This window comes from Silurus aristotelis, assembly GCF_946808225.1.
Source record: "Silurus aristotelis genome assembly, chromosome: 6".
Lineage (NCBI taxonomy): Eukaryota > Metazoa > Chordata > Actinopteri > Siluriformes > Siluridae > Silurus > Silurus aristotelis.
The window spans coordinates 16,943,931-16,969,831 of record NC_139579.1 but is presented as its reverse complement, the minus strand read 5'-3'; the positions used below and the strand labels follow the sequence as shown (position 1 = coordinate 16,969,831).

The 25,901-nt window shown below is 37.5% G+C and overlaps 2 protein-coding genes across 5 annotated transcripts in view; both read left to right on the top strand.

Moving 5' to 3' along the window:
• The first annotated feature begins 353 nt into the window (after window positions 1-353).
• senp6b (SUMO specific peptidase 6b) lies at window positions 354-6,545 on the top strand. Of its 3 annotated transcripts, none has more exons than XM_083543675.1 (18): window positions 354-466; window positions 2,026-2,202; window positions 2,289-2,353; window positions 2,643-2,746; window positions 2,837-2,992; window positions 3,313-3,346; window positions 3,591-3,749; window positions 3,900-4,078; window positions 4,246-4,319; window positions 4,392-4,508; window positions 4,664-4,714; window positions 4,797-4,889; window positions 5,029-5,216; window positions 5,474-5,532; window positions 5,612-5,664; window positions 5,787-5,855; window positions 5,943-6,093; window positions 6,235-6,545. In XM_083543675.1, exons 2-18 carry the CDS (start codon window positions 2,066-2,068, stop codon window positions 6,370-6,372), a joined length of 1,827 nt encoding a protein of 608 aa, XP_083399801.1. In that variant the 5' UTR covers window positions 354-466; window positions 2,026-2,065; the 3' UTR covers window positions 6,373-6,545. The 3 variants fall into 3 exon arrangements, with proteins under 3 accessions (XP_083399801.1, XP_083399799.1, XP_083399800.1); XM_083543673.1 differs by having other exon boundaries at window positions 4,592-4,714; XM_083543674.1 differs by having other exon boundaries at window positions 369-466; window positions 2,050-2,202; window positions 4,592-4,714.
• Window positions 6,546-7,102: 557 nt separating this feature from the next.
• Window positions 7,103-25,901, top strand: part of myo6b (myosin VIb) — a 36,556-nt gene continuing 17,757 nt past the window's right edge. Inside the window, exons 1-12 of one of the 2 annotated variants that reach the window (XM_083543610.1) lie at window positions 7,103-7,721; window positions 15,232-15,364; window positions 16,743-16,812; window positions 17,096-17,169; window positions 17,828-17,957; window positions 18,052-18,157; window positions 18,334-18,389; window positions 18,479-18,576; window positions 19,753-19,917; window positions 20,408-20,488; window positions 22,429-22,609; window positions 23,853-23,997. In XM_083543610.1, the coding sequence (XP_083399736.1) occupies window positions 15,248-15,364; window positions 16,743-16,812; window positions 17,096-17,169; window positions 17,828-17,957; window positions 18,052-18,157; window positions 18,334-18,389; window positions 18,479-18,576; window positions 19,753-19,917; window positions 20,408-20,488; window positions 22,429-22,609; window positions 23,853-23,997 (1,223 nt within the window). In that variant the 5' untranslated portion in view covers window positions 7,103-7,721; window positions 15,232-15,247. Of the gene's footprint in view, window positions 7,722-13,594; window positions 14,173-14,242; window positions 15,365-16,742; window positions 16,813-17,095; window positions 17,170-17,827; window positions 17,958-18,051; window positions 18,158-18,333; window positions 18,390-18,478; window positions 18,577-19,752; window positions 19,918-20,407; window positions 20,489-22,428; window positions 22,610-23,852; window positions 23,998-25,901 lie in introns of those variants that run through there. The other variant, XM_083543611.1, reaches the window with a different exon arrangement.

Here is a 25,901-nt window from a genome sequence, read left to right as displayed (position 1 = left end):
TGAGTCTGTGTTTACTGCAGCAAAAGCTTTCGTACAATGTGTACCTTCTACTTACCCACACAATGAAGTTTAAACATTAAAAATATTTTCTCAACAGCATTTCTGGAAAAGAAAAGTTAGCAAAAAGACGGGTTGTGTTTTTGCCATGCTGTATGCATTGTCTAATCCACCTTTAAAATCATCCAGAATTAGATTTTTTTTTCGGAGGTGTATATTAAAAGATGTAGTGAAATAATTGGATAAAAATTATTTCTGTATTGTTGTAAAGTTATCACACATCACCAGGACCGTACCGACTCTGTAAATGACTCTCATAATACGCTGCCTGAACCCATTTAAATCCTCCCATCAATGTCAAACTAGTCGTGTTAACCAATCACATTAAAGTGGGCGGGGCTTACAGTCCACACAAGCCCGGAATAAACTTCAGAGCGCCGCGCTTCAGCTGTACAGCGCACAGAGGAAGGTATGGTGTAAATACGTGTAAAACATTTAGCGTTTCACAAGTGTTTATTAGTGAAAACTGTTTTCCAGAAATGCAAACTACTCGATTACTTTCGTCAACATTTCGACGTTTTGAATTGGGTATGTCTAATTTACCTGAGTCATTTAATGTGACAAGACAAGCGACATGAGCGGAGCCGTTTTCAGCAGATTAGATAAAGAATGACCGTGTGCATATTGTGAATTAACCCCACAGAATGTATTCGTTTAAAAAAATTATTCGAAATTGCCTTAAATGTGTGGTTGTGGTGACAAAAAAAAACATTATGCACTATAATGACCAGATGCTCATGTGTTACTGCTGAACAGAGAATATACAAGACTCACGGGTGCCATCTACAGGCGTAGTATGGAATGTGCGGTCATTGAAGGAGGGATGGCGATTTCACGTTTGTTTGTTTGTTTGTTTGTTTGTTTGTTTGTATTAACGTCAAACTATACACAACAATGCCTGGGGGAATAAAAAGAAATCAGAGTTGCATATTAGAAAATTGCAGAAATATCAAACAGTTGCTGGAGGGATTGAGTGTGTCCAGGTAGGATTCAAAAAAATAAATAATAATAATAATAAAAAAATAAAAATAAAAATAAAAAAACCCCACAGAAATCTAGGGATTACCACACAAAAAAAAACCGGAACATTGAAAGGTAAAATGTTTATTTATTTTTCTGTTTTTGGTTTATATCAAAATTGTGGTAACCAAACAGTATGGAAAAAAAGAGGCAATTGTACCTAATAAGCTGCGGATTTATTTTTTTAAAATGTTAAAGAAACATTATTTAAATATGTTCAGTAATTGTCTGGCATTAAATTGGGGTATTGAGAAAATTTGCAGCCTTTTACAGAGTGAACACATTAAGCTGCTGTTATATACAGAGTTCATGTCATTTGATTCAGTTGACCAATTAAATTGCAGTTAACTACAATTATATTGTACTAATATGAACTAAAACTAATATTTATGCTCGACTTTACATTTTATATTACGACAAGTAGCAAAAAATTAGACCTCACCGCTAATATTGGTCTTTGATACAGAACCTTTTTTTGGAATCGACTCTTTGAATGTAGTATTTAAAATGATGTATTAATCAAACGTAAATATACTTAGTTGACTTACAAATGATATCAAAATGATGCTTCCCCGTCTGAAAAGGTTTGTGCTCAGAAGGTAAAAAATATTTTCCAAATGCTCTAAAAATCTAATAGTGCAGATATGGTTAAAAAAAAATAATCCACACAAGGAGCCTTAATGTCTTATTTTACACGTTCTTATTTATTAAGAATATTTATCTTGTTTTTTTAAGAAATAAAATGTTATTGTAAGGGCTTTAATAAATGAGTCAGTTACATGTCTTAAAGTACCTGCAATATAACTACCTGCTCTGTGTTTTTTTTTCTTTTTTTTTTCGGACATGTTCCCCCTAAGATTTCAGCCTCAAAATGAAATCGAAGGACAGATTGCACAGGCTGTGGAGAAGAATAGTAGGGCATTACATGTGTTTGTGTTTTTCCTATAGAAAAGGTGTTTCTGTGCTGTGCAGGGATCCCTAACCAAGCATGCCACAAATCCTAGAGAAAAACACGAGTTTTACATCGTCGACGAACCAGCGCACACTTCAATTTAAAGGTTTTGTCCTCAAAAGACGTCATTTCCAGCACACGCTTCTGTCCGGTAGCACTAAGAACACAAAAAGGTAGGCTATGTAGTTTTTGCAGTGTATAACAAAATGGTCCGAATAAAGTACAAGCCCCTAATTTCCCATTGGCTTACCACTCACAGGATGGGCAGCAATAATGGGATAGAAAATCCTAAACCAAACGCATTACCACTGATGGATAAAGTTGGTAAGTTTCAAATATATGCACCCATTCCTAATCCCGTAAGCGTTATTTATTTTTGGCCCATTTGTGTGCCAAATAAAGTGCATACATTGATGTGCTGTACATTTTTAGGGAAGTTTATTCATTTCTGGCTCGGGTGACGAACGATTTGCAGGTAAACAGTCCTGCTCGGTGGTGTACGGTTTGGAAAATATGATGACGTGCGCTAAGCCTTGTTTGTAGCATAGGTGAGGACGACGATGCAGCATGTGGCTGTCGAATATTTGAATAACGATGACCTATTATGAAACAGGTCCGGGTGTTGAACCTGAGAGTTCCAACTCAGAAGAACGCACATCATGTACAGATGAAAAGCCTCTGCTCGGAGTTCCACGAAAGTATCGCATGAGGGATGAGGTACTACTGAAGATGGGGGGAAAAAAAATAAATGCATTATTGTTCTCATTTGCCATCCTTATGTTTGTTTGTTTGTTTTTTTCCCCACAGTGTGGAAACCTTTTCCCAAAAAAACGCGTGGCAAGGATGCCAGCCTCTGCCACATGGTTACCCGTGTCGCATATGGAAGCGTGTAGCAAGCTTACTCTCGAGGTCAGAAGTCTTAAACTTGGAAATGTGGACTTGAATTTCAGAGGGTCTGTCACAGTGAGTACCTGAATTACTGACTTTCTGAATTCTCACCATCCTGAGTGACTGTTTATGCACAGTCAGTGTGTGTAGAAGTTTCCTTTAGCTTCATCTTGCCCTTATGTGTGTGTGTGTGTGTGTGTGTGTGTGTGTGTGTGTGTGTGTTGCCCTGTAATGGATTGCCATTCTATCCATGGTGTATTTCTACCTCGCATCTAGTGTTCCCGGTATAGGATAGGCCTCTTAGTCCACGATACAGCAGTTATTCAAGATTTCATTTGTGTTTGTTGGTGGCAAGAATATGGCAAACTACTAACTAGTCTTTGTTCCTGTTGCAGTTTTCAGTGGATTATATTGAGATTACAAACAACGGTAAGAGCTAATATCATGGATGATGTAATGTCAATAGTTGACCTATTTGAGCAGTGAAAGTAAACTGGTAATGAGGTACACTTTCTCCTTATTAGTTCTGCCTTTGAATTAAAAGTAAAAGGGACTGTCTCTGATCATAAAAAATGTAAAATGACATTTTTCCATATGCGCCACCTGCAGTTCTGTTACTTTCATCAGTGATTCTTGCCTTGAAGCCTCTCTGACCTTTTTTTTTTTTTTTTAGTGAAAATCGAGGCATTGGAGCTCGCCAGCTGCGAATGGTGCAGGAGCCGTAGACTGCCCGCTCTGCTCCTACAAATGACCGATGTAGCAATTTGGCGTCTGAGAGAGCAGCTCGTCGTGTCTACGGCTACGGAGACATGGGATGGCTGTCGGAGCAAACGTTTGTAGCTGAAAACATTTTTCGCACTTTATTTTCGGCTGTCCTCCTTAAACCAGGCTGCTATAGCCGTAGTTCCATCATGACTACACCAGATAATTAGCCTGTTGTGAATTGACCATTTGTTTTATTCCATCCCTTTTTCAATGACAGACCAACAAGAAACATACCTTCTCATCATTTTTGATAGTGCGCCAACAGTTCTGGAGGAGGCAGCGCTAGAGGAGATATTCGCAGAAATAGGCAGGCTTAAGAATTTAAGAAACTTCACGGTCAATCTCACGTATGAGGAAGCCAGAGACAGACTAACGACACGTGAACGTTTTCAGGCGGTGAGTCGTAACGGATGTGCGAACTGCCGTGAAGAGTTTCTTTATTTATTAGAGGATATATTTAAAATTTAACACCAAGGGTTTAATGAAATTTGGATGATATACACTTTATGATGTGTTTGAGTCAGGAGTTATAATCCGTTCCCTTTTTGCCCACCAATGTTCAGAATGAGGTAAAAACCCTGAGTGTCTCAGACGACGAGGATGATCTGATGGAGTGCTCGTCCTCACATGCCGAAACGTAAGTGGTTTGATTCGATAATATTACTCTGATGTGCTTTCAGTAGCCGCTCTAGAGGCTTTTGTTTTCCAGACTGGTCATCTACCCACCTCCCCCAGCTAAGGGTGGCTTTTCTATCACTAACGAAGACCTCCATTGTCTCAACGAGGGCAACTACCTGAATGATGTTATAATAGATTTCTATTTGAAGTAAGTGCTAACTTTCCGAGGTGAGCGTTTGCTGTGTGTCTTTTAGAAAGTGGGGTTTACTCTGTATTTTGGATGCGTCTCAGATATTTGGTCTGTGAGAAGTTACAGGAGATGGACGCCAACAGGTTTCATGCATTTAGCTCCTTCTTCTATAGAAGTCTCACTCAGAACGACCTGACGGAAGATCTAGACGGCACAAGCTTATCGTTAAGTCTGAAATCTGTAATCCAGTCGATTATTTAATGCTCACGTTATGCCCAAATATAATTTTGGCCAACTTTTCCACAGCATTCAAGAGAGGAGGCATAACCGGGTGAAAACATGGACCAGGCATTTGGATGTTTTCCAGAAGGACTTCATTTTTGTCCCGATTAACCAGTTGTGAGTTTTGCAGTTCCTTTTTGACAAAAGGGAATGTTTTATTTTAACTTGTCCACATCATGCTTGAAATCAGTAACACATCTGATGTGGTGGTCTTGTTCTCGTTATTAATTATGAACTAATTCTGATGCTATTTCAGGGCTCATTGGTACCTGGCTGTTATTTGTTTCCCGGGCCAGGCTTATTACTCCACTATGGATCCTTGTGAGAATAAGATAGAGGGGAACCCAATAGAGTTGACTTCTAGCTCACCTTTTTCAAACCCCATGTCACTTTTCTACAGACACCAAACATCTAAGCAAATCTCCAAGTGTACTGAAAGTGAAGGTAACAATAAAATCATCGCTGATTGGTTATTCAGTACTGTACTAGGGATGTGCACGGGTATTTGAACACCCAGAAGAGATGTTGAGACTCAATTATTAGATATTAAATATGCTCTTATTTTGCAAGTTTTATTAAATCTGTTGACCAACGCAAGATTATTCAAATTCAGAAATCAGTTTTAGCCAGTGTTTTTAGTAATAGAGTGAAGCATCAGATTTCTGCATTATAATCTTCTAAATGGTGGGTGTTTGTTATAGTCGATCTGGACGAGGGATTCTGCTTTGTTTCAGATGATTACCTAGAAGACGACTTTCAGGTAATTCGCCCAACGTCTTCTTGTAGATGTACGAACCACATTTGTCACGCTAATATATAATGTTGAAATACATTTGCAGTTTAATGCAAACGGCAGATATTCATCCCAGATAAGTGATATTACTTCTAAACAGTGAGTATGAAACTCCGTACGAATCATCTGTCTATGCTGTACCTTTGAGTTTAAAACCAGGATTCTGTCTTTTTTCAATGTTTTTGCCATGCTGGTCATTTTATTATGTCACGTGTCTGTAGGCCCTGCATTCTCATTATGGATTCTCTTGGGTGTGGTGCCAAACCAGCAGTGGTAAAAGTACTACAAGAGTAAGTATGTTGAAGTAATTTTTTTTATGTTTTGCGTTTTTGAACAATTTCTCAATAGCTTTCATTTCGTATGCCGTAAATGAAAAGGTATTTGGAGATGGAGTGGCGAGTGAGAAAGGGCTCGTTGTGGAGTTCTGGGAAACGAACCATGACTGGATGGAGTGTGCAGGTCCCACAGCAGGATAATCACACTGACTGTGGAGTTTATGTTTTGCAGTATGTGGAAAGCTTTATCACAGTAAGTATGCGACCCATAGTTATACTCTTTGGAGAGCAGCTTGATTGGTAAAGGTATGATGCAGACTCGGCAAAATGTCCTTGAATGAATAATACCATGCTATAGGTAGTATTTCATTTTTTCTTTTAATGCTGTTTTTAGAACCCACCAAGGAATTTCCATGCTGCCATTGACCTGAGGGACTGGTTTCCACAGGAGCTTGTGAAAAAAAAGCGGGAAAGAATTAAAGAGATTATTTTTAGCCTCCATCATCAACAGCAAGCTGAATTTGGAGAATGAGTGCCCCCTAAAGACTCTCCTCGATATTGCACACTTCTCTCCAGTTCAGGCATTCTGTTCAGCTCCCAAATGTCTGGGTTTTTTTATTTATTTTTTTTATTTTTTGCATTTAGACAGAGTCGTTTGTTTTGTCAAATTGTGTAATTAAAATAAAATGTTTTCAGTTTATTGTATTTATTTTTACATTTCTCTTCTACCTCGGTTTAGTTAAACATGTAAGAAATGTTTTTTTAGTTTTTATAAAAAAAATTTGTTAAGGTTACATATAGAATATGTGTCAGCTTGAGCCTAGTGCATCTATCAAGATTCAATACTTTCCTAGTTTTTGGTATAAAAGACTTCAGCCAAAGTTCATTTATAATTTTGTGCAGCTACAAAACGTATTAGTTAATAACGTTAAAATCTTCTAAGACAAGCATTTAAGCATATGTTATGAGGTGATACCTTATGAATATGAGTACCATTAAAGTTCTGTTTGGGGTAGTTCATCTTGTAAAAGTGAGTGTGGGGGAAACCCCTTTATGCCTGATTTGTTTTCTTGTTTTGCAAACACAGTCCTGCTCATGATCTGTAGTGTGAGAGAATGAGTTAGACTCTGGAAAGCTAAAAGAAAAGCCAGCATGAGCGTTACACGTGTGCTCTGTTTACTACTGCCCCAACACCATGGCGCAATCTGACATTTCTATCTGTTTCTTACTAAGACAAAACGACAATTTTCTGGGAGGAAAGCATGATGCAGTGTAAACATGTGAAGGACGCTTTTACAGCCATCCACTGCCATCCAAAGTAACCTGAGGCAGTAGCAAACGGAGGCGTGTATCAGGTGTCCTAATTAGATTTACAAACAGAGTTGCTATTCAATAAGAGTATTGGATTTCGACTTCGGGAATACTTCTAAAAGTTTTCGATTTCAACCAACTTAAAAAATGCATGAGCGTCCAATTTGCATTGGTCGCACACCTTCGGATCAACTGATGATGCCAGACGCTCACACTGAACAGCGTAGGACACGAGTATATATTTAGGTATATTATTGATCTAATAGATAAAAGGTCGTTTTTTCTCTAGTATTTCCTAGAATGAAGTTATTTCCTGATTAGGCAGCGCTTTGAGATGATGTCTGAGCGCTGACCGGTGCAGTGCTGCTGCTGCTGCTGCTGCTGCTGCCGCCTGGAGCCGCACGCTTCCCGCTGACGTCATCAGCGGCTTCTCTTCTCAGGAGTTCAATCCAAAGCCGGGGAGAAGAGACAGAGGAGAAGCGGAGAACTTCACTTCAGCAGGACATACCGCCTTTCACCGCTCAGCACCACACCCCAGCACACTCTTTACTGACCGACTTATTTAGTGTTGTAAGTATGCTATATTTTCCTCCCATTTAACTCCAGAGCTGTGGAGAAGCCAGAAGTGGCTATAGCTAATGTCGCCGGGGAAGCTGCGGATATTTCATTCTACTGCTCTGTAAAAGGAGCTAACATGCTAATATTTTCTCTGTGCCTCGCTTTTGTCGAATTGTGGAGTTTTCTAAATGCGAACGCGGTGTGTAGAATATTGAAGAAGTAACTACAGGGCTGGGGAATAACTTCTAGTACATTATGGCGGTACAGGAGTTCTTACTGCTCGAACCCGCTGTGGTATAGCTCGTGCGCGTGACTCAGTAATTAATACACACACACACACACACACACATACACACATCCTTATATACATGCATGCATACACACACACACACACACACACACACACACACACACACACACACACACACACACACACATCCTTATATACATACATGCATAAATACATACATACTTACAAACATCCTTATATATACATACATACAAACCTAAACATCCTTATATATACATACATACATACATACATACAAACATCCTTATACATACATACATACATACTTACAAACATCCTTATATTCATACATACATACAAACATTCTTATATATATATATATATATATATATATATATATATATATATATATATATATATATATATATATATACATACATACTTTCAAACATCCTTATATACATACATACTTACAAACATCATTATATACATGCTTACATGCATAAAAACATACTTATTTACATGCATACTTGTATGCTTTTAGTACATCTTCACATACATACATACATACATACATACATACATATATGATTACATACCTGTATACATGCTTGCATACATATTCAAATTGTATTGGTCACGTACACATTTATACAGAGTATGACATAGTGAAATGCTTTTTTGACTGTCCGACTTGTAAACATGGAAAGAAATACAATATAAAGATAAAAAATAAGAGTAAAGTAATGTACAAATAAATACAATAACGTATACAAGTATATTAAAATATAGTCTGACTATGGAGTACTAAAGGTCAAGGATGAAAAAAACAAAAAAATCGTTAAAGTGTCCATGTGCTGGTATAAAAAAAACTGTAAACGTGAAATGGTATAAAGTGATGAGGTATAAGAGTAAGAGCGGCTAGGTCCAGTGTTAAAGTTCCACTAGTGCATGTAATGCAAATAATAGTTAATATACATATATACAAACATATGATTAAATACATATATACATGCTGACATACATATATACAACCATGCATACATACATATGTGTTATAGAAAAGTGTCTTCTCAGATTTAAGGCTGATGGATTAAATGTCTTTTGGATAACTACATATATTAAGCATCAGTGCTCTGATTCTAATCCACTACCAGTCTTCTCTTAAGTCTACATCTGCACTAGTTGCATTAAATTACCTGTTTTCTTATTTTCTTCTACCTAAAGTTTTATACTTTCACTGCAACACAAATCTTTTTAATTTTTTTTCAATGCAGCATAACTTAAGATATTTTTTTGATAACTATTTATACACTCTGAAAGAAACAGGAATGACTTGAAAGCAGTTCCTGTTAGGTTAGAGCACTTATCACAATGTGTTTTCCAGATCCCCTGCCTGAGTATGGAGCAGGAAATTAGGGAGGGGGTAGAGGGTGGCTGGTTCATACATGTTGTACAGGAAAGCTCTTCTCGCCCTTTAGCCCCACGCTGTCTCCATGAGCAACCGCTGTATTGTATCCACCAGGGACGAGTCAGCTTGATTTCCAGTTCCTGATCATCACATCTCATTTCATTAATCCCATTAAAGCACAGCTGAATATTTCACCTTAGCTTGCTGACAGAGTATATATGCTGAAGCATAATACATCCTGCCCTGACACTGTCCAAATGGATTATAGCTTTTTTTTTTTTTATGAAAGTATAACCTGTTTGAAAAATCCAATCCATGCTACTGTTACTTTGTCTTGTACTAATAATATCAGCTTTCCCTTACCTCAAATAAATATATATATATATATATATATATATATATATATATATATATATATATATATATATATATATATATATATATATATATATATATATATATATATATACATACATACAGTACAGACCAGACCAAAAGTTTGGACACACCTTTTCATTCAAAGATCTTTCTTTATTTTCATGACTATAAAAATTGTAGATTCACACTGAAGGCATCAAAACTTTGAATTAACACATGTGGAATTATATATGGAATTATATACATAACAAAAAAGTGTGAAACAACTGAAAAATGTCATATTCTAGGTTCTTCAAAGTAGCCACCTTTTGCTTTGATTACTGCTTTGCACACTCTTGGCATTCTCTTGATGAGCTTCAAGAGGTAGTCACCTGAAATGGTCTTCCAACAGTCTTGAAGGAGTTCCCCGAGAGATGCTTGGCACTTGTTGGGCCTTTTGCCTTCACTCTGCGGTCCAGCTCACCCCTAAACCATCTCGATTGGGTTCAGGTCCGGTGACTGTGGAGGCCAGGTCATCTGGCGCAGCACCCCATCACTCTCCTTCTTGGTCAAATAGCCCTTGATGCCTTCAGTGTGACTCTACAATGTTCATAGTCATGAAAATAAAGAAAACTCTTTGAATGAGAAGGTGTGCCCAAACAGGTGTGCCCATACAGGTCATCTGGCGCAGCACCCCATCACTCTTCTTCTTGGTCAAATAGCCCTTGATGCCTTCACTGTGACTACAATGTTCATAGTTATGAAAATAAAGAAAACTCTTTGAATGAGAAGGTGTGCCCAAACTTTTGGTCTGTACTGTATGTATGTATGTATGTGTGCGTGTGTGTATATATATATATATATATATATAAAAAACTCAACATACAGCCATTATTGTCAAAATAGATGGCAACTAAAGTTAGTACACCTTAACTGATAACAGCTGTACGACATGCAAAGCCACATGTCCTGTTCATCATGTTCCTGTTTTTGTCTGCTTGACAGACCATACATATCTGTATCTTGTATTAGAGCAGTTAAAATTTGGTTCTTTGAGTACAAGTTCTCATACTGACCACTGGATGTTCAACATGGCACCTCATGGCTAAGACTCTCTGAGGTTTTGAGAATTAGAATTGTTGCTCTCCACAAAGATGGCGTAGGCTATAAGAAGATCAGTAACACCCTGAAACTGATTTATAGTACAGTGGCCAGGGTCATACAGAGGTTTTTTTATGAGGGGTTCCACTCAGAACAGGGTTCGCACGGGTCCATCCAAGAAGTTGAGTCCTTGTGCTGTGTGTCAGGTGCAGAAGCTGCTTAAAAAAAACAGATGCATCAGTGCTGCCAGCGTTGCTTTAGAGGTTGCAGAAACCGAAGGTTGCTTGTCAGTGCTCAGACCATACGCCGCACCCTGCAACAAGTCGGTTTACATGACCGTCATACCAGAAGGATGTGTCTTCTAAAGTTGGCCTACAAACAGTTTGCTGAAGACAACCTGTCTAAGAGCATGAATTACTGATACCATGTCCTGTGGTCTGATGAGACTAAGATAAACTTGTTTGGGGCAGATGGTTTCCAGCATGTGTGGTGACGTCGGAAGGTGGAGAAGTGCCATGTGTCCAACATCCGGCAGCTCCGTGACGTCAATATGGAGGAGTGGAAGAGGATCCCAACAACAACCTGTGCAGCTCTGGTGAATTCTATGCCCAGGAGAATTAAGGCAGTGCTACATAACAATGGTGCTCACACAGAATACTGACACTTTGGACACAGTTTAGACATGTTCACTTAGGGTGTACTTACTTTTGTTGGCAGTTATTTTGACAATAATGGTTGTATGTTGAGTTATTTTTAGAAGACAGTAAATCTGTACCGCTATACAAACTGCACACTGACTATTTACTGACAAGTCTAAACAAAATATAGTAAAAGCCCACAAAGTAATTACAATGTTTGGGGTGTAATGGAGCAGTGCCTTGGGTGTAAAAATTAATATTTGGTTACCAATAATGAATGAAGGCTACATTGTGATGTTATTACAGCTTTACCATTGTTGGTTAAGTATTTAAGTACTTAAGTCTTTTGAGTATTGCTGTCTGTTCAGAAGATTTATTCTTGATGACTCTTAAGGTCTGTCCTGTTAAATCATATAGACAGTTGCTTTTTGTCTCATTTTAATGAATGAAAGTATGCATGGAACTGTAATCCATGTCTAATGACTTCCTGCTCTCACAGATGTTCGACCAATTGTGCAAACATTCATGAATTCATTCATACGGGCATTCAGTCATTTGGTCATCCTGATGAATGCATCCTGTTCAGAGTTGCAGTAGATCCAGAGCTCATAACATACATTCAGTTCATCACAGTTCATCACAGGGCAACACACACACACACACACACACACACACACACACACACACACACACACACACACACACACACACACACAGTTTCAGTGGGAGGAAACTGAAGGAAACCCACAGAGACATGAGGAGAACAAGTCTGCAAAGACAGCAATCCAACATCCAGTACACTCATATATTCATGAGTATGACTTTCATTTGTCTCCATGAGCTTCATATCTGACCACCATTTCTGTAAGTCTTCTGTTGAGTCTCACAGCATCTCAGTCTCAATTTACACCTCTACTATTCTGTTCTCACTGACTCTCTGTGAATGTTTCTTTTGTAGAGAAAGTGTTCTTCTTATACACACTGTATTGAATTCAATAGAGCCTGTGTCTGTTTTTTCAGTCCTTATTTAAAGTTATAGGAATACAGCCATAACATAGCCATGTGGTGCTTTTAACATTAGACATCCTGTTATCAAGGCAAAATAGCAAGATAAATACACAAATAAACTAGAGTAAAGAAAAAAAAACCCATGCAAATTCTTTGGTCTGGTCCATGCGTTCCTCTCTCCAGTCTTCTATCAGTCCCTGATATGTCTAGAGGCAAATGAAACAGGAGAATCATTTGAATGAAATTTTACTGTTTATAAATATCACCTGTAAGAATGATTTTTTTTTTTCTGCGTTTTCTCACGTCATGTGTTGGGTGAACAATCCTAGCGTGTCTCCTTTAAAGAAACCTACTATTTATTACCTTCATACTTAAAGAACATAGAACTGCCAAGTCAATGTCATATCTGATATAGTACAAATACTAAACTGTAGGATTATAATAAATTGTTGCTGTCATTAGGGCCCATATTTATGGCTTTTCTATCTTGGGTAAAAACATTTCTGCATCTTTATAAACAGCCTTGCTGTCTGGAGAGAATTAGATATGGTGTGAAGTAGGGCTGCAACATCTAATCGATAAAAAAAAGATAATTGTGAGAAAATTTGTTGTCAACGATTATTACCGATTAGTTGGTCTGCACAAGTTACTGATTTGCGTGATTATAAGACAACACAGCCGCTTGCGAAATAGCGGAGAGTACACGGTCAACCGGCAGCAGGTAAAAGTGTGCGTCCCAAATCATCTCACGCAATGGGAGCATTTTATATTAAAATGTTGTAAGACTGTAAAACCTGCATATTGTGCAAAGCAGAGCTTGTGTAGTATGAAACTACCACAAGTCGCACAAGCATGTAAAAAGAAAACACTGGTGTCACGGATGAAGGTGAGACATCAGCAGGTTTGGTAACTTCGGCACAGTCGCACTGGATCTGTTCTGTCGCGAACATCAGGTTGCGCAATCGACTCGCCCTCGACATAGTGATGGATTCAATAAAAACTGGGAACAAACACTAAATCTAAATGCAGCAAATAACATAAGCAGTGAACGAGTACATTTTTAGTCACTGTTGTGGATTTCAGCGAATGCTGATGCATTTGTACACCAATGCATAATTTCCTTTTTATTTTTTTTATTTTTTTAATCAAGCCTGTTAGATTACTGCATTTCTCCATTCCATTCTCTTTTTATTACATTTGTCTGCTACAGCAGTAACTTATCTGTTTTCTAACTGCGACTTTACTTCATTCAAATGCTTGTTAATTTATGCATATATCATTTCATTATTATTATACAAAATTAAATGAATTATATTCGGGATGCTTATATCTGAACAACTGAACAAAATGTGTATGTTTTTTTTTGACAACAGAAATTGTCAAAATAATGGTGCTTTATATTGATTTTATGCATGGTTGCCAACTTGCCATCTTAAAAATACAAAACAAATGTTGATTTACACAAATTGCTTCACCTTTCTTACTCAAATGCTGCATTTATTAACAACCCAGCAAGAGTGAATTTGTTCAAAGGAGAAATACCCTGTGCACTTCTCAACAAGCAGCCACTATCAGCTTTAAAATGTCAAAATTAAAGATAGTTCAACTCAATATGTTGCTTTTGCATTTTTCTAAGTACACTTTTATACATAAATACCCTGAGTTAGGGTTTTATATACTTATAATACACGATTAATCGTTTTTCAAAAGAATCGTTAGTCGCAGCCCTCGTGTAAATGTACCAAGCTGTCCTTTTCCTTGTTGCTAGAATGGTCTGTCAAGGGTACCTTAAGTGTGTGTTTTTTTTAACTGGGAGGGCCTGTGCCATAAGGTGCAGTAATGTACATGGATCTGTGTGCAGTACCACTATATATATAGCACTATATTCATGTTTCCAACTGAAAAATGTACACTAAAGTATCGTTTGTTTCCTTTTTTTTCTTTTTGGATTTCTGAGAGTGTATGATCTGAGTGATCAGTTTTATAACATCGATGTTACGTTACGACGATCTTCATGAAGACAAGAATGATGTGCTACCACACAACAGCACATTGATACCTCAGCTCATAAAACAAATGCTGAAAATCTATTTTTTTTGTGTGTGTGTGTGTGTAACAACTTAAGATTCAAAGATAAGGCATCTCGTTTGCTTAAAATCAACCGGTCGGTTTTCCTTTTTTGAGGCATGCAGGATAGAAAAAGTACCCTTCTGGAGCCGATCCGCTCTAACCTTTAGTTCTCCGGGGCTCGCTAACGATCCATGTGAGGTTCAGTCCATTAGCACAGACGCAGTTTAAGCAGAGCCCACAATGAGGTCATTTAACATGCTGGGTGAACAAATTGAGAAGTGAGCCATGGGAATCTCTGAGGATGTGGCAAAAGCCTTCAGCACAGTGCACTGTATGTGGGTAACATTTACTATGAACTGTCATGAAACCTGGTCTTTGGTGCACACTAGACCTCTGTAATGCTGGAGTCTCCATAACATATTCCTTAAAGATATACAGGGGATTATTACAATTTTGGTTTCTATATAGCCGGTTAATGCTCTTTCTGGTAGACCTCCCAATACATTAGTGGAATGTGATGTAAACTATGCCATATTGTTGCAGTCCCATAATATTGTGCGTTCCTGTTTATGGACGCTTTCATTATTTTATTGATACTGTCTGGTGATGTGCATAATTTTTAATGTAAGTAAATGGCCCTGTTTGTATTCATTGTGTATGTAATCTATCTCTCTCTGTGGTCTGTAGAGTGGTGCGGAGTGCAATGGATGATGGGAAGCCTGTGTGGGCACCCCATCCAACAGATGGGTTCCAGCTGGGGATGATCGTGGACATCGGTGCTGACACACTCACTATTGAGCCACTCGGTCACAGGGGGAAGGTAAACAAGATAACAAACCTATAGCGCCGATTGTTAACTCGCTTATGTTGATCAGTGCCGTGTTCTGCAAATATGAATAAAAATGCACCACAATAAACATTGATGGGGGGGAAAAAGTCAAATGAAATTTGAGATTATTTTTGTGCTCTGTGAAAGCTTCATAAGTTTTCCTCCAATCCATGTTATATGTAATCATACAATCATACGAGACATGTTTATAGGGCATTTTAATAACAGCTCCGACCAGGAAACTTCTATCAATGTGTTCTTTTTTTTTTTTTTTTACTTAAGGAAGTATCTGGAATAAAAGAAGTTGTGAAATGAGCAAACTGGTTCAGCGCAGTGCAGTATAAGGGTGTCGCTTTGCAGAGGTAGTTAATAAGTAATGACTCCTACTTGTAGCAGGTGTGCGGCTCATGTTACGCTCAGGTTAGGTTCATTAGAAGAGTAAACCACCTGGGTTTTAGCCGCCCCCTTAGAGAATCAGCCTGTACTGCTGTGCTGCATGCAAACGCTTTGGTGTATACTAACACAGGCATACACCTGATTACAGTTTTGCTACTTTGGGATTAGCTTTTTTATTATTATTATTTATATTATAATGTACTCTTTTGATGCAAGCACATTGTAGGGTTAATGTGTCCCATGTTATATGCCTTTAAGGATTTTCTCTCCTTCATTCCACATTGAACGATCCTGCAAGTCATTTTTGTTTCAAACCATTCAGGTTTCTGGGCCTAAACATCTATCATGAAGTTGGTTATTTAGCAGCAGTGTAAGCAGAGAATTACCCATATCTATTTATCCATTTATCAGTCTAACAGTCAGTACTCCTATACATCTAACCCCCACATTTTCTCTCAGTTCTGGTTATTTCCCACCACTAGCTAGTTGTCACGTATAAAACAGCTACCAGCTCTCTTGATGTTTCTTATTCTTATAAAGCATCACAGCATTGCTGAACACACTTAAAGAAAATATGCTAATTACCCACTTGCGTTTACACGAGCTCACAGATGCTCACAGTTGGCTAATGTCTGTCTGATGAACAGGGAAAGAGTAACTACCTCTTCCCACACACTGAGCCAGGCTTCTTGAACTCCTGGCCATGGATAGCTCACAATAGTGTGGTCACATTTTTTTGTGGTGCCGACCCACTGAAAAACAAGTTGTGTTTTAAAGTGATCATTACTTAAGATCCCACACATATCTATTTCATATATATATATATATAAAGAAAATGCCTTCATATTTATACCAGGTTTCTTGTGTGCTTGTTCAGTTTATGGGCCCAGTATTCACATTGCTAAACTATTAGTAGATCATTGGAATATTTTATTGTAAAGGCTAATAAAAGCTTTGCTGTGTGACTTTCCAGACTTTCCTGGCGCACATTAGCCAAGTCTTTCCAGCAGAGGATGATGTCAACAAACATGTTGAGGATAATTGTAAGTTGTATTCAGGCTATTTTCTCTCGCTCTCGCTCTCTCTCTCTCGCTCTCGCTCTCGCGCTCGCGCTCTCTCTCTCTCTCTCTCTCTCTCTCTCTCTCTCTCTCTCTCTCTCTCTCTCTCTCTCTTTCTCTCTCTCACTCATATATATATATATATATATATATATATATATATATATATATATATATATATATATATATATATATATATATATATATATAAAATGTGTGTGTGTATGTGTATGTGTGTGTATTTATCATATTTTGCCTCAATTTTTAGGTTCTCTTATGTACTTAAATGAAGCCACCCTTCTGAACAATGTACGGGTCCGTTACAGTAAAGACCAGATCTATGTAAGTCCGATCACTTTCACTTGCATTTGCTTGTAACTCCTATCTTCGCTCTCCTAAATCTGGGTCTAAACGTCCAGTAATTTACAGAAAAGTTGGCATTTTTATACACATACAGTAAGTGTCATTATTTTAAATGTATTTGCTGTAATAAAATAAATCAACTCTGGCAGTAAAATGCTCATTTAGAGTGGCCTTGTACGAGAAGGGGAGGGGGGGTAGGGGACGGGGACATATGTGTTGTTGAAAATGGGCTTGCGTTCCGGTATTTCCTCATAAGAATGGCCTCACCATAGCCCACAGACCTGCTGTCAGTGCTGCATGAGTCATGTTGAGTGTAGAGGCTCTGCCCTACTGTGGCTGCCCATCTCAGATGACCTGGCTAATCCTGCCCAGACGCTATCAAGTTGCCTGTTGCACTTAATTAGGTCCTGCGAAGTAGCTCTGTGCAGCGTGGCAACAGCCCTGAACGGTAGCAGGTGGAGAGGAGCCTGTTTGTGAAGACTCACTAATGGGCTGCTAAGGGAAGCCTGACTTCAGAGTGGTCACTTTTCTAAATTTTAGATTGTCGAGCAAAGAAAGTGAACTTAACGACAGGTTTTCTTATTTACCCATGCACTTCATTTCTACTGCTCTTTAACATCGTCTTTTTTTTCCCCAGACATATGTGGCTAACATCCTGATTGCTGTGAACCCTTACTTCGACATTCCCAAACTTTATGCTCCCGAGACCATCAAGAGCTACCAGGGCCGCTCTTTGGGAACCCTCCCACCTCATGTTTATGCTATTGGTGAATACTTGATATATATAAAAAGGTTTATTTTAAATTGAGAATTTCTTTTTCACTGTTGTGTTTTTAATCTTCCTGTATCTTTTCATCCCAGCTGATAAAGCATTTCGAGACATGAAGGTGCTGAAGATGAGCCAGTCCATCATTGTATCTGGTGAATCTGGTGCTGGAAAAACTGAAAACACAAAGTTTGTTCTCAGGTCTGGTAAATGAGCTCATCTTTAACTTCACAGCACGAATTTAATGGGTTGAAAGACTACACATAGTGAAACTCAATAACATCACATTTTGCCACAGTGAAGGTGACATTGGTGATTGAAGAAGCTTTAGAGGTGTTTATTTCATTGTGTAGTAAATGATTTTCTCTCCACTTCAGGTATTTAACCAGTTCATATGGTACTGGTCAAGATATTGATGAGAGGATTGTTGAGGGTAAGCCAAATGAAGTATGTTTCAAAGCTTCAAAACAATATTTGCCTCTTCCTGTGTATGACATCTGCCACTTGTATAATTTGTTGCAGCAAACCCACTGCTTGAAGCATTTGGAAACGCGAAGACTGTCAGGAACAACAACAGTAGCCGTTTTGGCAAATTTGTAGAAATTCATTTTAATGAAAAGGTAGAATATTTCTCGTGATGTATGTGCTGTATCATTACTTTACACAGTTTTAATGGCCAATAATCATAATTGTAATGTTCATTGATGATCATTGTCATTGCTTGTTTATTCATTTATGACTTATTACTTTTATGAGTTTTGAGCTGTTTCTAACCATATCCATTTCGTTGTATATGACCAAAGTAATTTTTTATATTCTGTGAGATTTTCACATCAAAATGAAGCAAAAAATGTGATGTCATGGCTGTTGGTACCAGATGGGCTTTAAGAGTTAAATAGAATTGAAAGAATTGTCCTCAAAGGTGATGTGTTAGAAGCAGGAAAAATGGGCAAGCGTAAGGATTTGCGCAAGTTTGACCAGGGCCAATTTAGACGGCTAGACGACTGGATCTGAGCATCTCCAAAACTGTAACATGTGGTTTGTGGCGATCGGGGCTCAATGATGCACGTGGGGAGTGAAGGCTGGATAGACGAACCAATAGACGAACTTCTGTAGCTCAAATTGATGAAGTTGATGCTTAACGGGTCAGGACTGTTTTGGCAGCAAAAGGGGGACCAACACTATTAGGCAGGTGGTCATAATGTTATGCCTGGTGAGGAAAAAGGGCAAATCAAATTCTGATCAAATTCTGCTGTGAAGTTTGCAGTAACCCATAATCTTGACAACGGTGGTGAGCCGAAAAGCATCTCAGCATGCACAAAACCTTAAATCTTGTGGTGAATGGGTAGCAGAAGACCATGCTGGGATTCATGCCTGTCAGACAAAGAACAGAGATCTGAGGCTGTAATTAGTGCAGCCTCACCCAATCTGGGCACTTGAAGATTAGAAAACAAGTTACCCTCAACATCAACAATTGTTTCACCCTGCGACCTTCAGTTTACAGGATTTCCTTGTTTTTCGCACTATTCTGTGTAAAAACGAGACTTTTATGTGTGAAAATGAGCAGTTTCTGAATTACTCAAACCAAGCCCATCTGCTAACAATGCCTTTTTTTCCCCCTCATTCTGATGTTTGATATAAACATTAACTAAAGCTCTTGACCTGTAGCTACCTGATTTTATGCATCATGTTGGTGCCACACGATTGGCTGATTCAAAAACATGTGCATGTTGTACGTGTTCTTAATAAACTGCACTACACTTTAATGTAATTTGTTCTTTTTTTGTATTCTGTAGAATGCAGTCGTGGGTGGATTTGTCTCACACTATCTATTAGAGAAGTCTCGCATCTGTATGCAGAGTTCGGATGAGCGCAATTATCACATATTCTACCGGCTGTGCGCCGGTGCCTCGGAAGACATCAAGAATACACTGCACTTAAACTCGCCTGACAATTTTCGGGTAAAGTTTCTGTTCGTCTATGCAGGTATCTGTGTATTATACACATACACACAAAACAACGTTCTACTAATTTGTCATAAAAGCACAATTTTAATGGAAGTTACTCTTACAGATGGACATGCGTGTTTATATGAGATTTTTCTTGTTTTTGTTTAACTGCCTCATGCAGATTTATCCAGGTTTTATGAAAACAAAACATGCAAAAACAATGTATGAAAGTTTTTTTTTTTTTTTTGTTTGTTTTAGATGTTACAACAGTATCATACTGTATTGTTTTTTTTTTCATATTTCATATGAAAAATTTCATATAAAACTTTTACTAAAAGTGTCAGTTATACCACTAGATGGCATATTTGCTTAAGGTTTTTCTTTTCCACTGAGGGTTTGGGTACTAGATATGGGTCTAGGAATCAGCAACTAGTATCAAACTCTCACATTACAGGCATACAGTGGAAAGTTAAAACATTTAACAATTATTGTTTTTATACAGTATTTAAACCGTGGCTGTACAAGATACTTCGCAAGCAAAGACTCTGATAAGCAGATCTTGCAGAATCGGAAGAGTCCTGAGGTACGTCACGTGTCTACATCGTTTTAGTTTTTCAGCAAATTGTAATTGGATCCTGTTTCTCTATGCATGAACTTTAATGGCTTGTCTGCAGATGTACTTCATACTAACAGTCTATTAATTGATTGTGCTAAATTACAGTATAAATAACTTAATGAACAGTATAAAAAATGTAAATTAGAGGAAGTTACTCGACACTTCAGACTGTGTAAAGTGATGGTGTTTCCCTTTTTAAAAAAATGGCAGGAATGTATAGCGATTGTTTTTTTGACAGGGCTACATTTGGGACAAATACTAATATATATATATATATATATATATATATATATATATATATATATATATATATATATATAATATATATATATATATAATAAATTATTATATATCAATAATCAATTAATTAAATTGGTAATCCCATTGCTAATGAAAAATGGAACTCGACTCACCATAATGCAGGATCAGTGGGAGCTAAATTTATGGATGCATAGAAAATTTGTGAAAAATATATAATAAAATTGCGAGAAATATTATATAAATAAATAATATAACGCCCTGCAGACCACGAAAGTAAATAAATGGAAATAAAATAAACATTAAAAAGTTTTTATTCTTTCTTTCGGTACCGATCTGTGGCCCGGTGGTTGGGGACCCCCATTTAAAATGTATTTATTCATTTTATTATAATTTTTTTATTATTTGCTTAAAATAAGTTCTGGGTTTTGATCAGAGGTTACCAGTAAATCTCAGCAGTGGTATTGTGGCCGTGGAGGAACCTCCCAGGAGGGAAAATACGAGGCACTTGATGTTGTTGTTGTTGTTGTTGTTGTTCTTATCAGGAGCCATTAGTAAATGTCATTTTGCCTCCTCCCCTTGAAGAGTATGAGAAATTAATCAACCACAGTCTCTGTAGAAAAAGATTCCTGCAGCACTCGTATCTAATCTTGCAAATATTGACTTTCTATTACTAAACTTAAAAAATGATTCAGGCATCATTGAAGTCTACTTGTATGGTATGAATTTATTCTTATTCTTTATTAGAAATTATGCATTACGGTTTATAAATCTTTTTTTTTTTTTTTAAGTCTGCAAATTAGGTTTTGCTTTTTTATTAAAAACTCAAACGCTCTTCCACATATCACTCCTTTACAATAAGTGATCATTGTGTTATGAATGTAAATGGTTCACAAGCAGCAGCAATCTTTTTTTTTTATATATATATATATATATATAACACGAAACTGTCTTTACTAATTGATGCTTATATTGATAATTCTTACTCTGTAATTATAATCAGACATCACTATCTCTTTGTTCTCATTCAATTCCAGGACAAAAAGGTGATCTTTTGTTTCTAGGGCTAGTGCTGAGTACATTGCTGTTTCCTTTCCAAGGCTGAGTTTGCTGTGATGAAGATGCATGCTTGTAGATTTTACATTGATGGGTCAGGTTTTATGAAATGTTGCACCTCTTTGCACGCTAGAATACATTCTTCAAGGACCACTGTACTGCAAGGTTGGGTTGCCTTGCCATAATTGAGCCGCCACCTGAATTACTTACCATGAATCGAATTCTATGCGTTATAGCAAGGATAACTCCAAGCTACGCAGTGTGTTGGCCCTCGGCGAATGTCATTTGACATCACTGAGACTTTTGACAGTTTGACATTTTAGTGCATCTCGATGTTACGCAAAAGTAGAATGGATTTTAGCTCCACTGTACTGCAGATCAGACGCTATTTGTTTAAGATGCACGTGAACCGTTTTCTTCACATATGCCTAGAATGAGGTGTGTACATGCTGTGATCTTGTGTGTTTTTAGCATTTTCTTTGTAACACTCTTGAATTCTAATAGATTTTGGAAATCTGGAAAAAAAAAAAAAGATGAACTAATAACAAGGTTAAACTTTTAATAAGGACTTTTTCTATTGTATGTTTTTGTAGCAAATGAAAGTAGGAGCTCTGAAAGACCCTCAGCTGGATGATGTGGGGGATTTTAATAGGATGTGCACAGCCATGAAAAAGATCGGCCTTGACGACACAGAGAAGCTCAATCTCTTTAGAGTGGTGGCAGGAGTCTTGCATCTGGGCAACATAGACTTTGAAGAAACCGGAAGCACCTCAGGTAGATAGCGCTATTCATATAATGTAATTTTTTTTATGCTTTTCTGGTTGCTTTATGGTTTTATGATATGTAGAAATTCGAGAAGCTATTTTGCATAAACAAAAAGGCCAGTTAGTGAATGTGCACAGGCTCACTGTTAATATAAGTGTACACGTGCAGCTAATCCATTAAATATTAAGTTATGTGGCGTTAAAGTGACACCACTGTTATTGACTGGAACGCTGGCGTGTCCCTCGTCCAGCTAATCATCTGTTTTTAGACACACGCACACATACACACCTTCACCCACTCATTAACACTTCACCTCAACATGGCTCATTAGTGTGTAAAGGTTTTTTCACCTCATTGTTACCAGACAGCATCAGCTATTATTTCTTCATCTTCTAAAAGGCACCAGGCCATTTTTTTTTAACTAAGCTGCTTTCGAAAAGAGTAACTGAATGCGTGGCCTCTGTATTGAGTCGCGCATTGCCTTGTTTTTTCACCAGCTTCCCAGACAAGCGATGCAAACTGTTATTTAATATTATGTAACATAATTACAAGTAGTTTTTATAAGCGTATGCTCCCAGAGACACAGTTGTGCTTGATGAAAAAAAAGTCTCTCTCATGCTAAATTCAACTCCCAGTCTGGTTAAATACACTTATATATGTTATAGAGAACATTTTAGAAATTTTGCTGATCGTAGACATATTTAGTCATTATCGGTAAACAACGCAGCACATAAATCTGATATGTGAGGAATAACACACAACAGATCATGCTTCTATATTCAAATAATTAATAGCGGTGGGAAGCGAGGCAACCGGTCAGCCCGTGATAAACAGTCATTCTCTTTCTCTCTATCTCTCTGTCTCTCCCTCTCTTTTTCTTTTTCCCTCCCTCTCTTTTTACAAACACAGCCTGTCATTTTCTAGAGGAAAAAAATTACAAGTCAAACATTGTTACAACAGTGAACCCTTAAGGAAATGTGATATAAATGTATGAAATATGACTCCTAAAACACACTTTTCATTAATATTATTTATTTATTTATTCATTTATTTTTCCACTCACTATAAAAAAAAAAAAGAAAAACTAAACGAATATCTGTAAAAATGTATACAAACCTGCTGACCAATCAGATTTGATCATTGAGCGATGTTATGTTAACCTGGTTATATATTGAGTAAGGAATAAAGTGTGTTGTACATTACAGCTCTGTCCTGCATTAATGAGTAGCTCTTTTTCGGTGATGGTTGGCAGGTGGCTGTGTTCTGAAGAATCACTCGACTCAGACTCTGCAGTACTGCGCTGAGCTCCTGGGTCTGGACCAGGACGACCTGAGAGTCAGCCTTACCACTAGGGTCATGCTTACCACTTCAGGGGGCACAAAAGGCACAGTCATCAAGTATGAGTCACTTTGCGTGCACACACACACACACACACACACACACACACACACACACACACACACACACACACACACACACTCGGCGTCATATCAGAATATCAGCCTGACCTGGAAACTCGAGACATGGGACCGTTTTTTTTTTTTTATTAATTTATTTTTTTTGTATTTTTTTTTTTTACATGATATTTTCTATTATAATAAATAATATTGTATTTAATATATTTAATGCATTTATTATTATAAATTCATACAATAATACATAATACAGTAGCTTAATAATGACTTCGTTATGGCTATAGTTTAATTCGTTTTTCTCTTCGTTCTGTTTTCACGTTGCCTTTCAAGCCTCACACCATGCACCTTTTAGTAAAAGCTAATTACTCGCTTTTTTGTCTGCTAGGAAACATACATTATATCACACGTGGTTCCAAACAGGATGTCATTATATTCATTAAAATTTGATTAGACCCCATTGTAATGAATCCCGCATTTTTCTGTCTGTGCTGCAACTAGGTTGTGTTCATTTATTTTTTTTCTTCCGTGCGATGACATGCAGCAGATCTTTGGTCTCGTATTGAGGTCGTATCTTGGAAACATATGCTGATGTGTCTATTTTTAAATATTCTAGTAAGCCCTTTCTGTGCATGCAGTCACTCAGCAGCAGATCCAGAACCAGGCTGCTTTTGCGTTTAGATTTTCTGAAGTGTCTGATCGCATTAGGGTACTTCAAATGACGAGCAGTGGTGTGCTGTATCCTGCGCTGAGAGCGCCACTCGAACCTACCAGGCTCCTGCAGCATATTCATCACAGCTTGCTCCCCTGTGATGTGAATGTCCTCTAGCATTATCTTTTATCAGTTCATTGTGATCTGCATCTTCTTATTAAATCCTCACACTGTAATTGTTCTGAGCGGGAGTTTCAACAAGAAAAAACATTGTCGGCCTCTTCGGACGAAAGGTGCAGTTCCTACGAGAAGCCATCTTTTCTAAGGCACTGTACCAATCTAGTTGGCATTTATTGTCTTGTGTTGCGAGATGAATTAAAAAAGAAGAGTCATAAGTGTAAGAATGGTTTTAAGCATAAATCCCTTTACAGCTCTTTTGTTGTAGATCCAGAACGTATTCTAAACTTTACTTCCTGCTTTACAGAGTGTGGTATGGAGGCTGTTTAAATAAAAAAAATTTGAAAGTTTGAATGATGTGCTAGAGCTGGACTGATTAATATTTAAATGAAAACAGATGTTATGAGAAGGTGTTTGTAAGAAGGTCTAGGGTTTCACAAACATGTATCATATTTCCTTATTTAGCTGAGGACAAATACACAGCCATGTTGTATTTCTGTGGAGAATGGCGTGAGCCGTTTTCTAGCCGAAATAAAGTCCTTGCCTTGAATTTAAATATTATCATCACTTGGCCATATGGTGAAACCTTCTTTTTACTTTTATCTCCTTCTCTCATGTTAGTAGAACTGGAACAGTTTAACATAGTGCTGTGCGTTATGAGATCAGACTAACGGCAGACTAATAAAGGCAGACTAACAGGTCTTTGAGGGTCAGAATTCTAGCTGATAGACAGGTGTTCAAATACTTATTTGCACCTGTATCATACAAATAAATAGTTAAAAAAAATCATATATTGTGATTTCTGAATTTTTTTTTTTTAGATTATGTCTCTCACAGTGGACATGCACCTACGATGACAATTTCAGACCCCTCCATGATTTCTAAGTGGGAGAACTTGCAAAATAGCAGGGTGTTCAAATACTTATTTTCCTCACTGTATATTGAAATGGATTTCATAAAATCAGCGTAGTAATCATGCTGCATTAAATACAAGGAGATGAAACTAAACAAATAGTCATTTGATTTGATTAAACCAGTAATGGCTTTTTAACCTATAAGC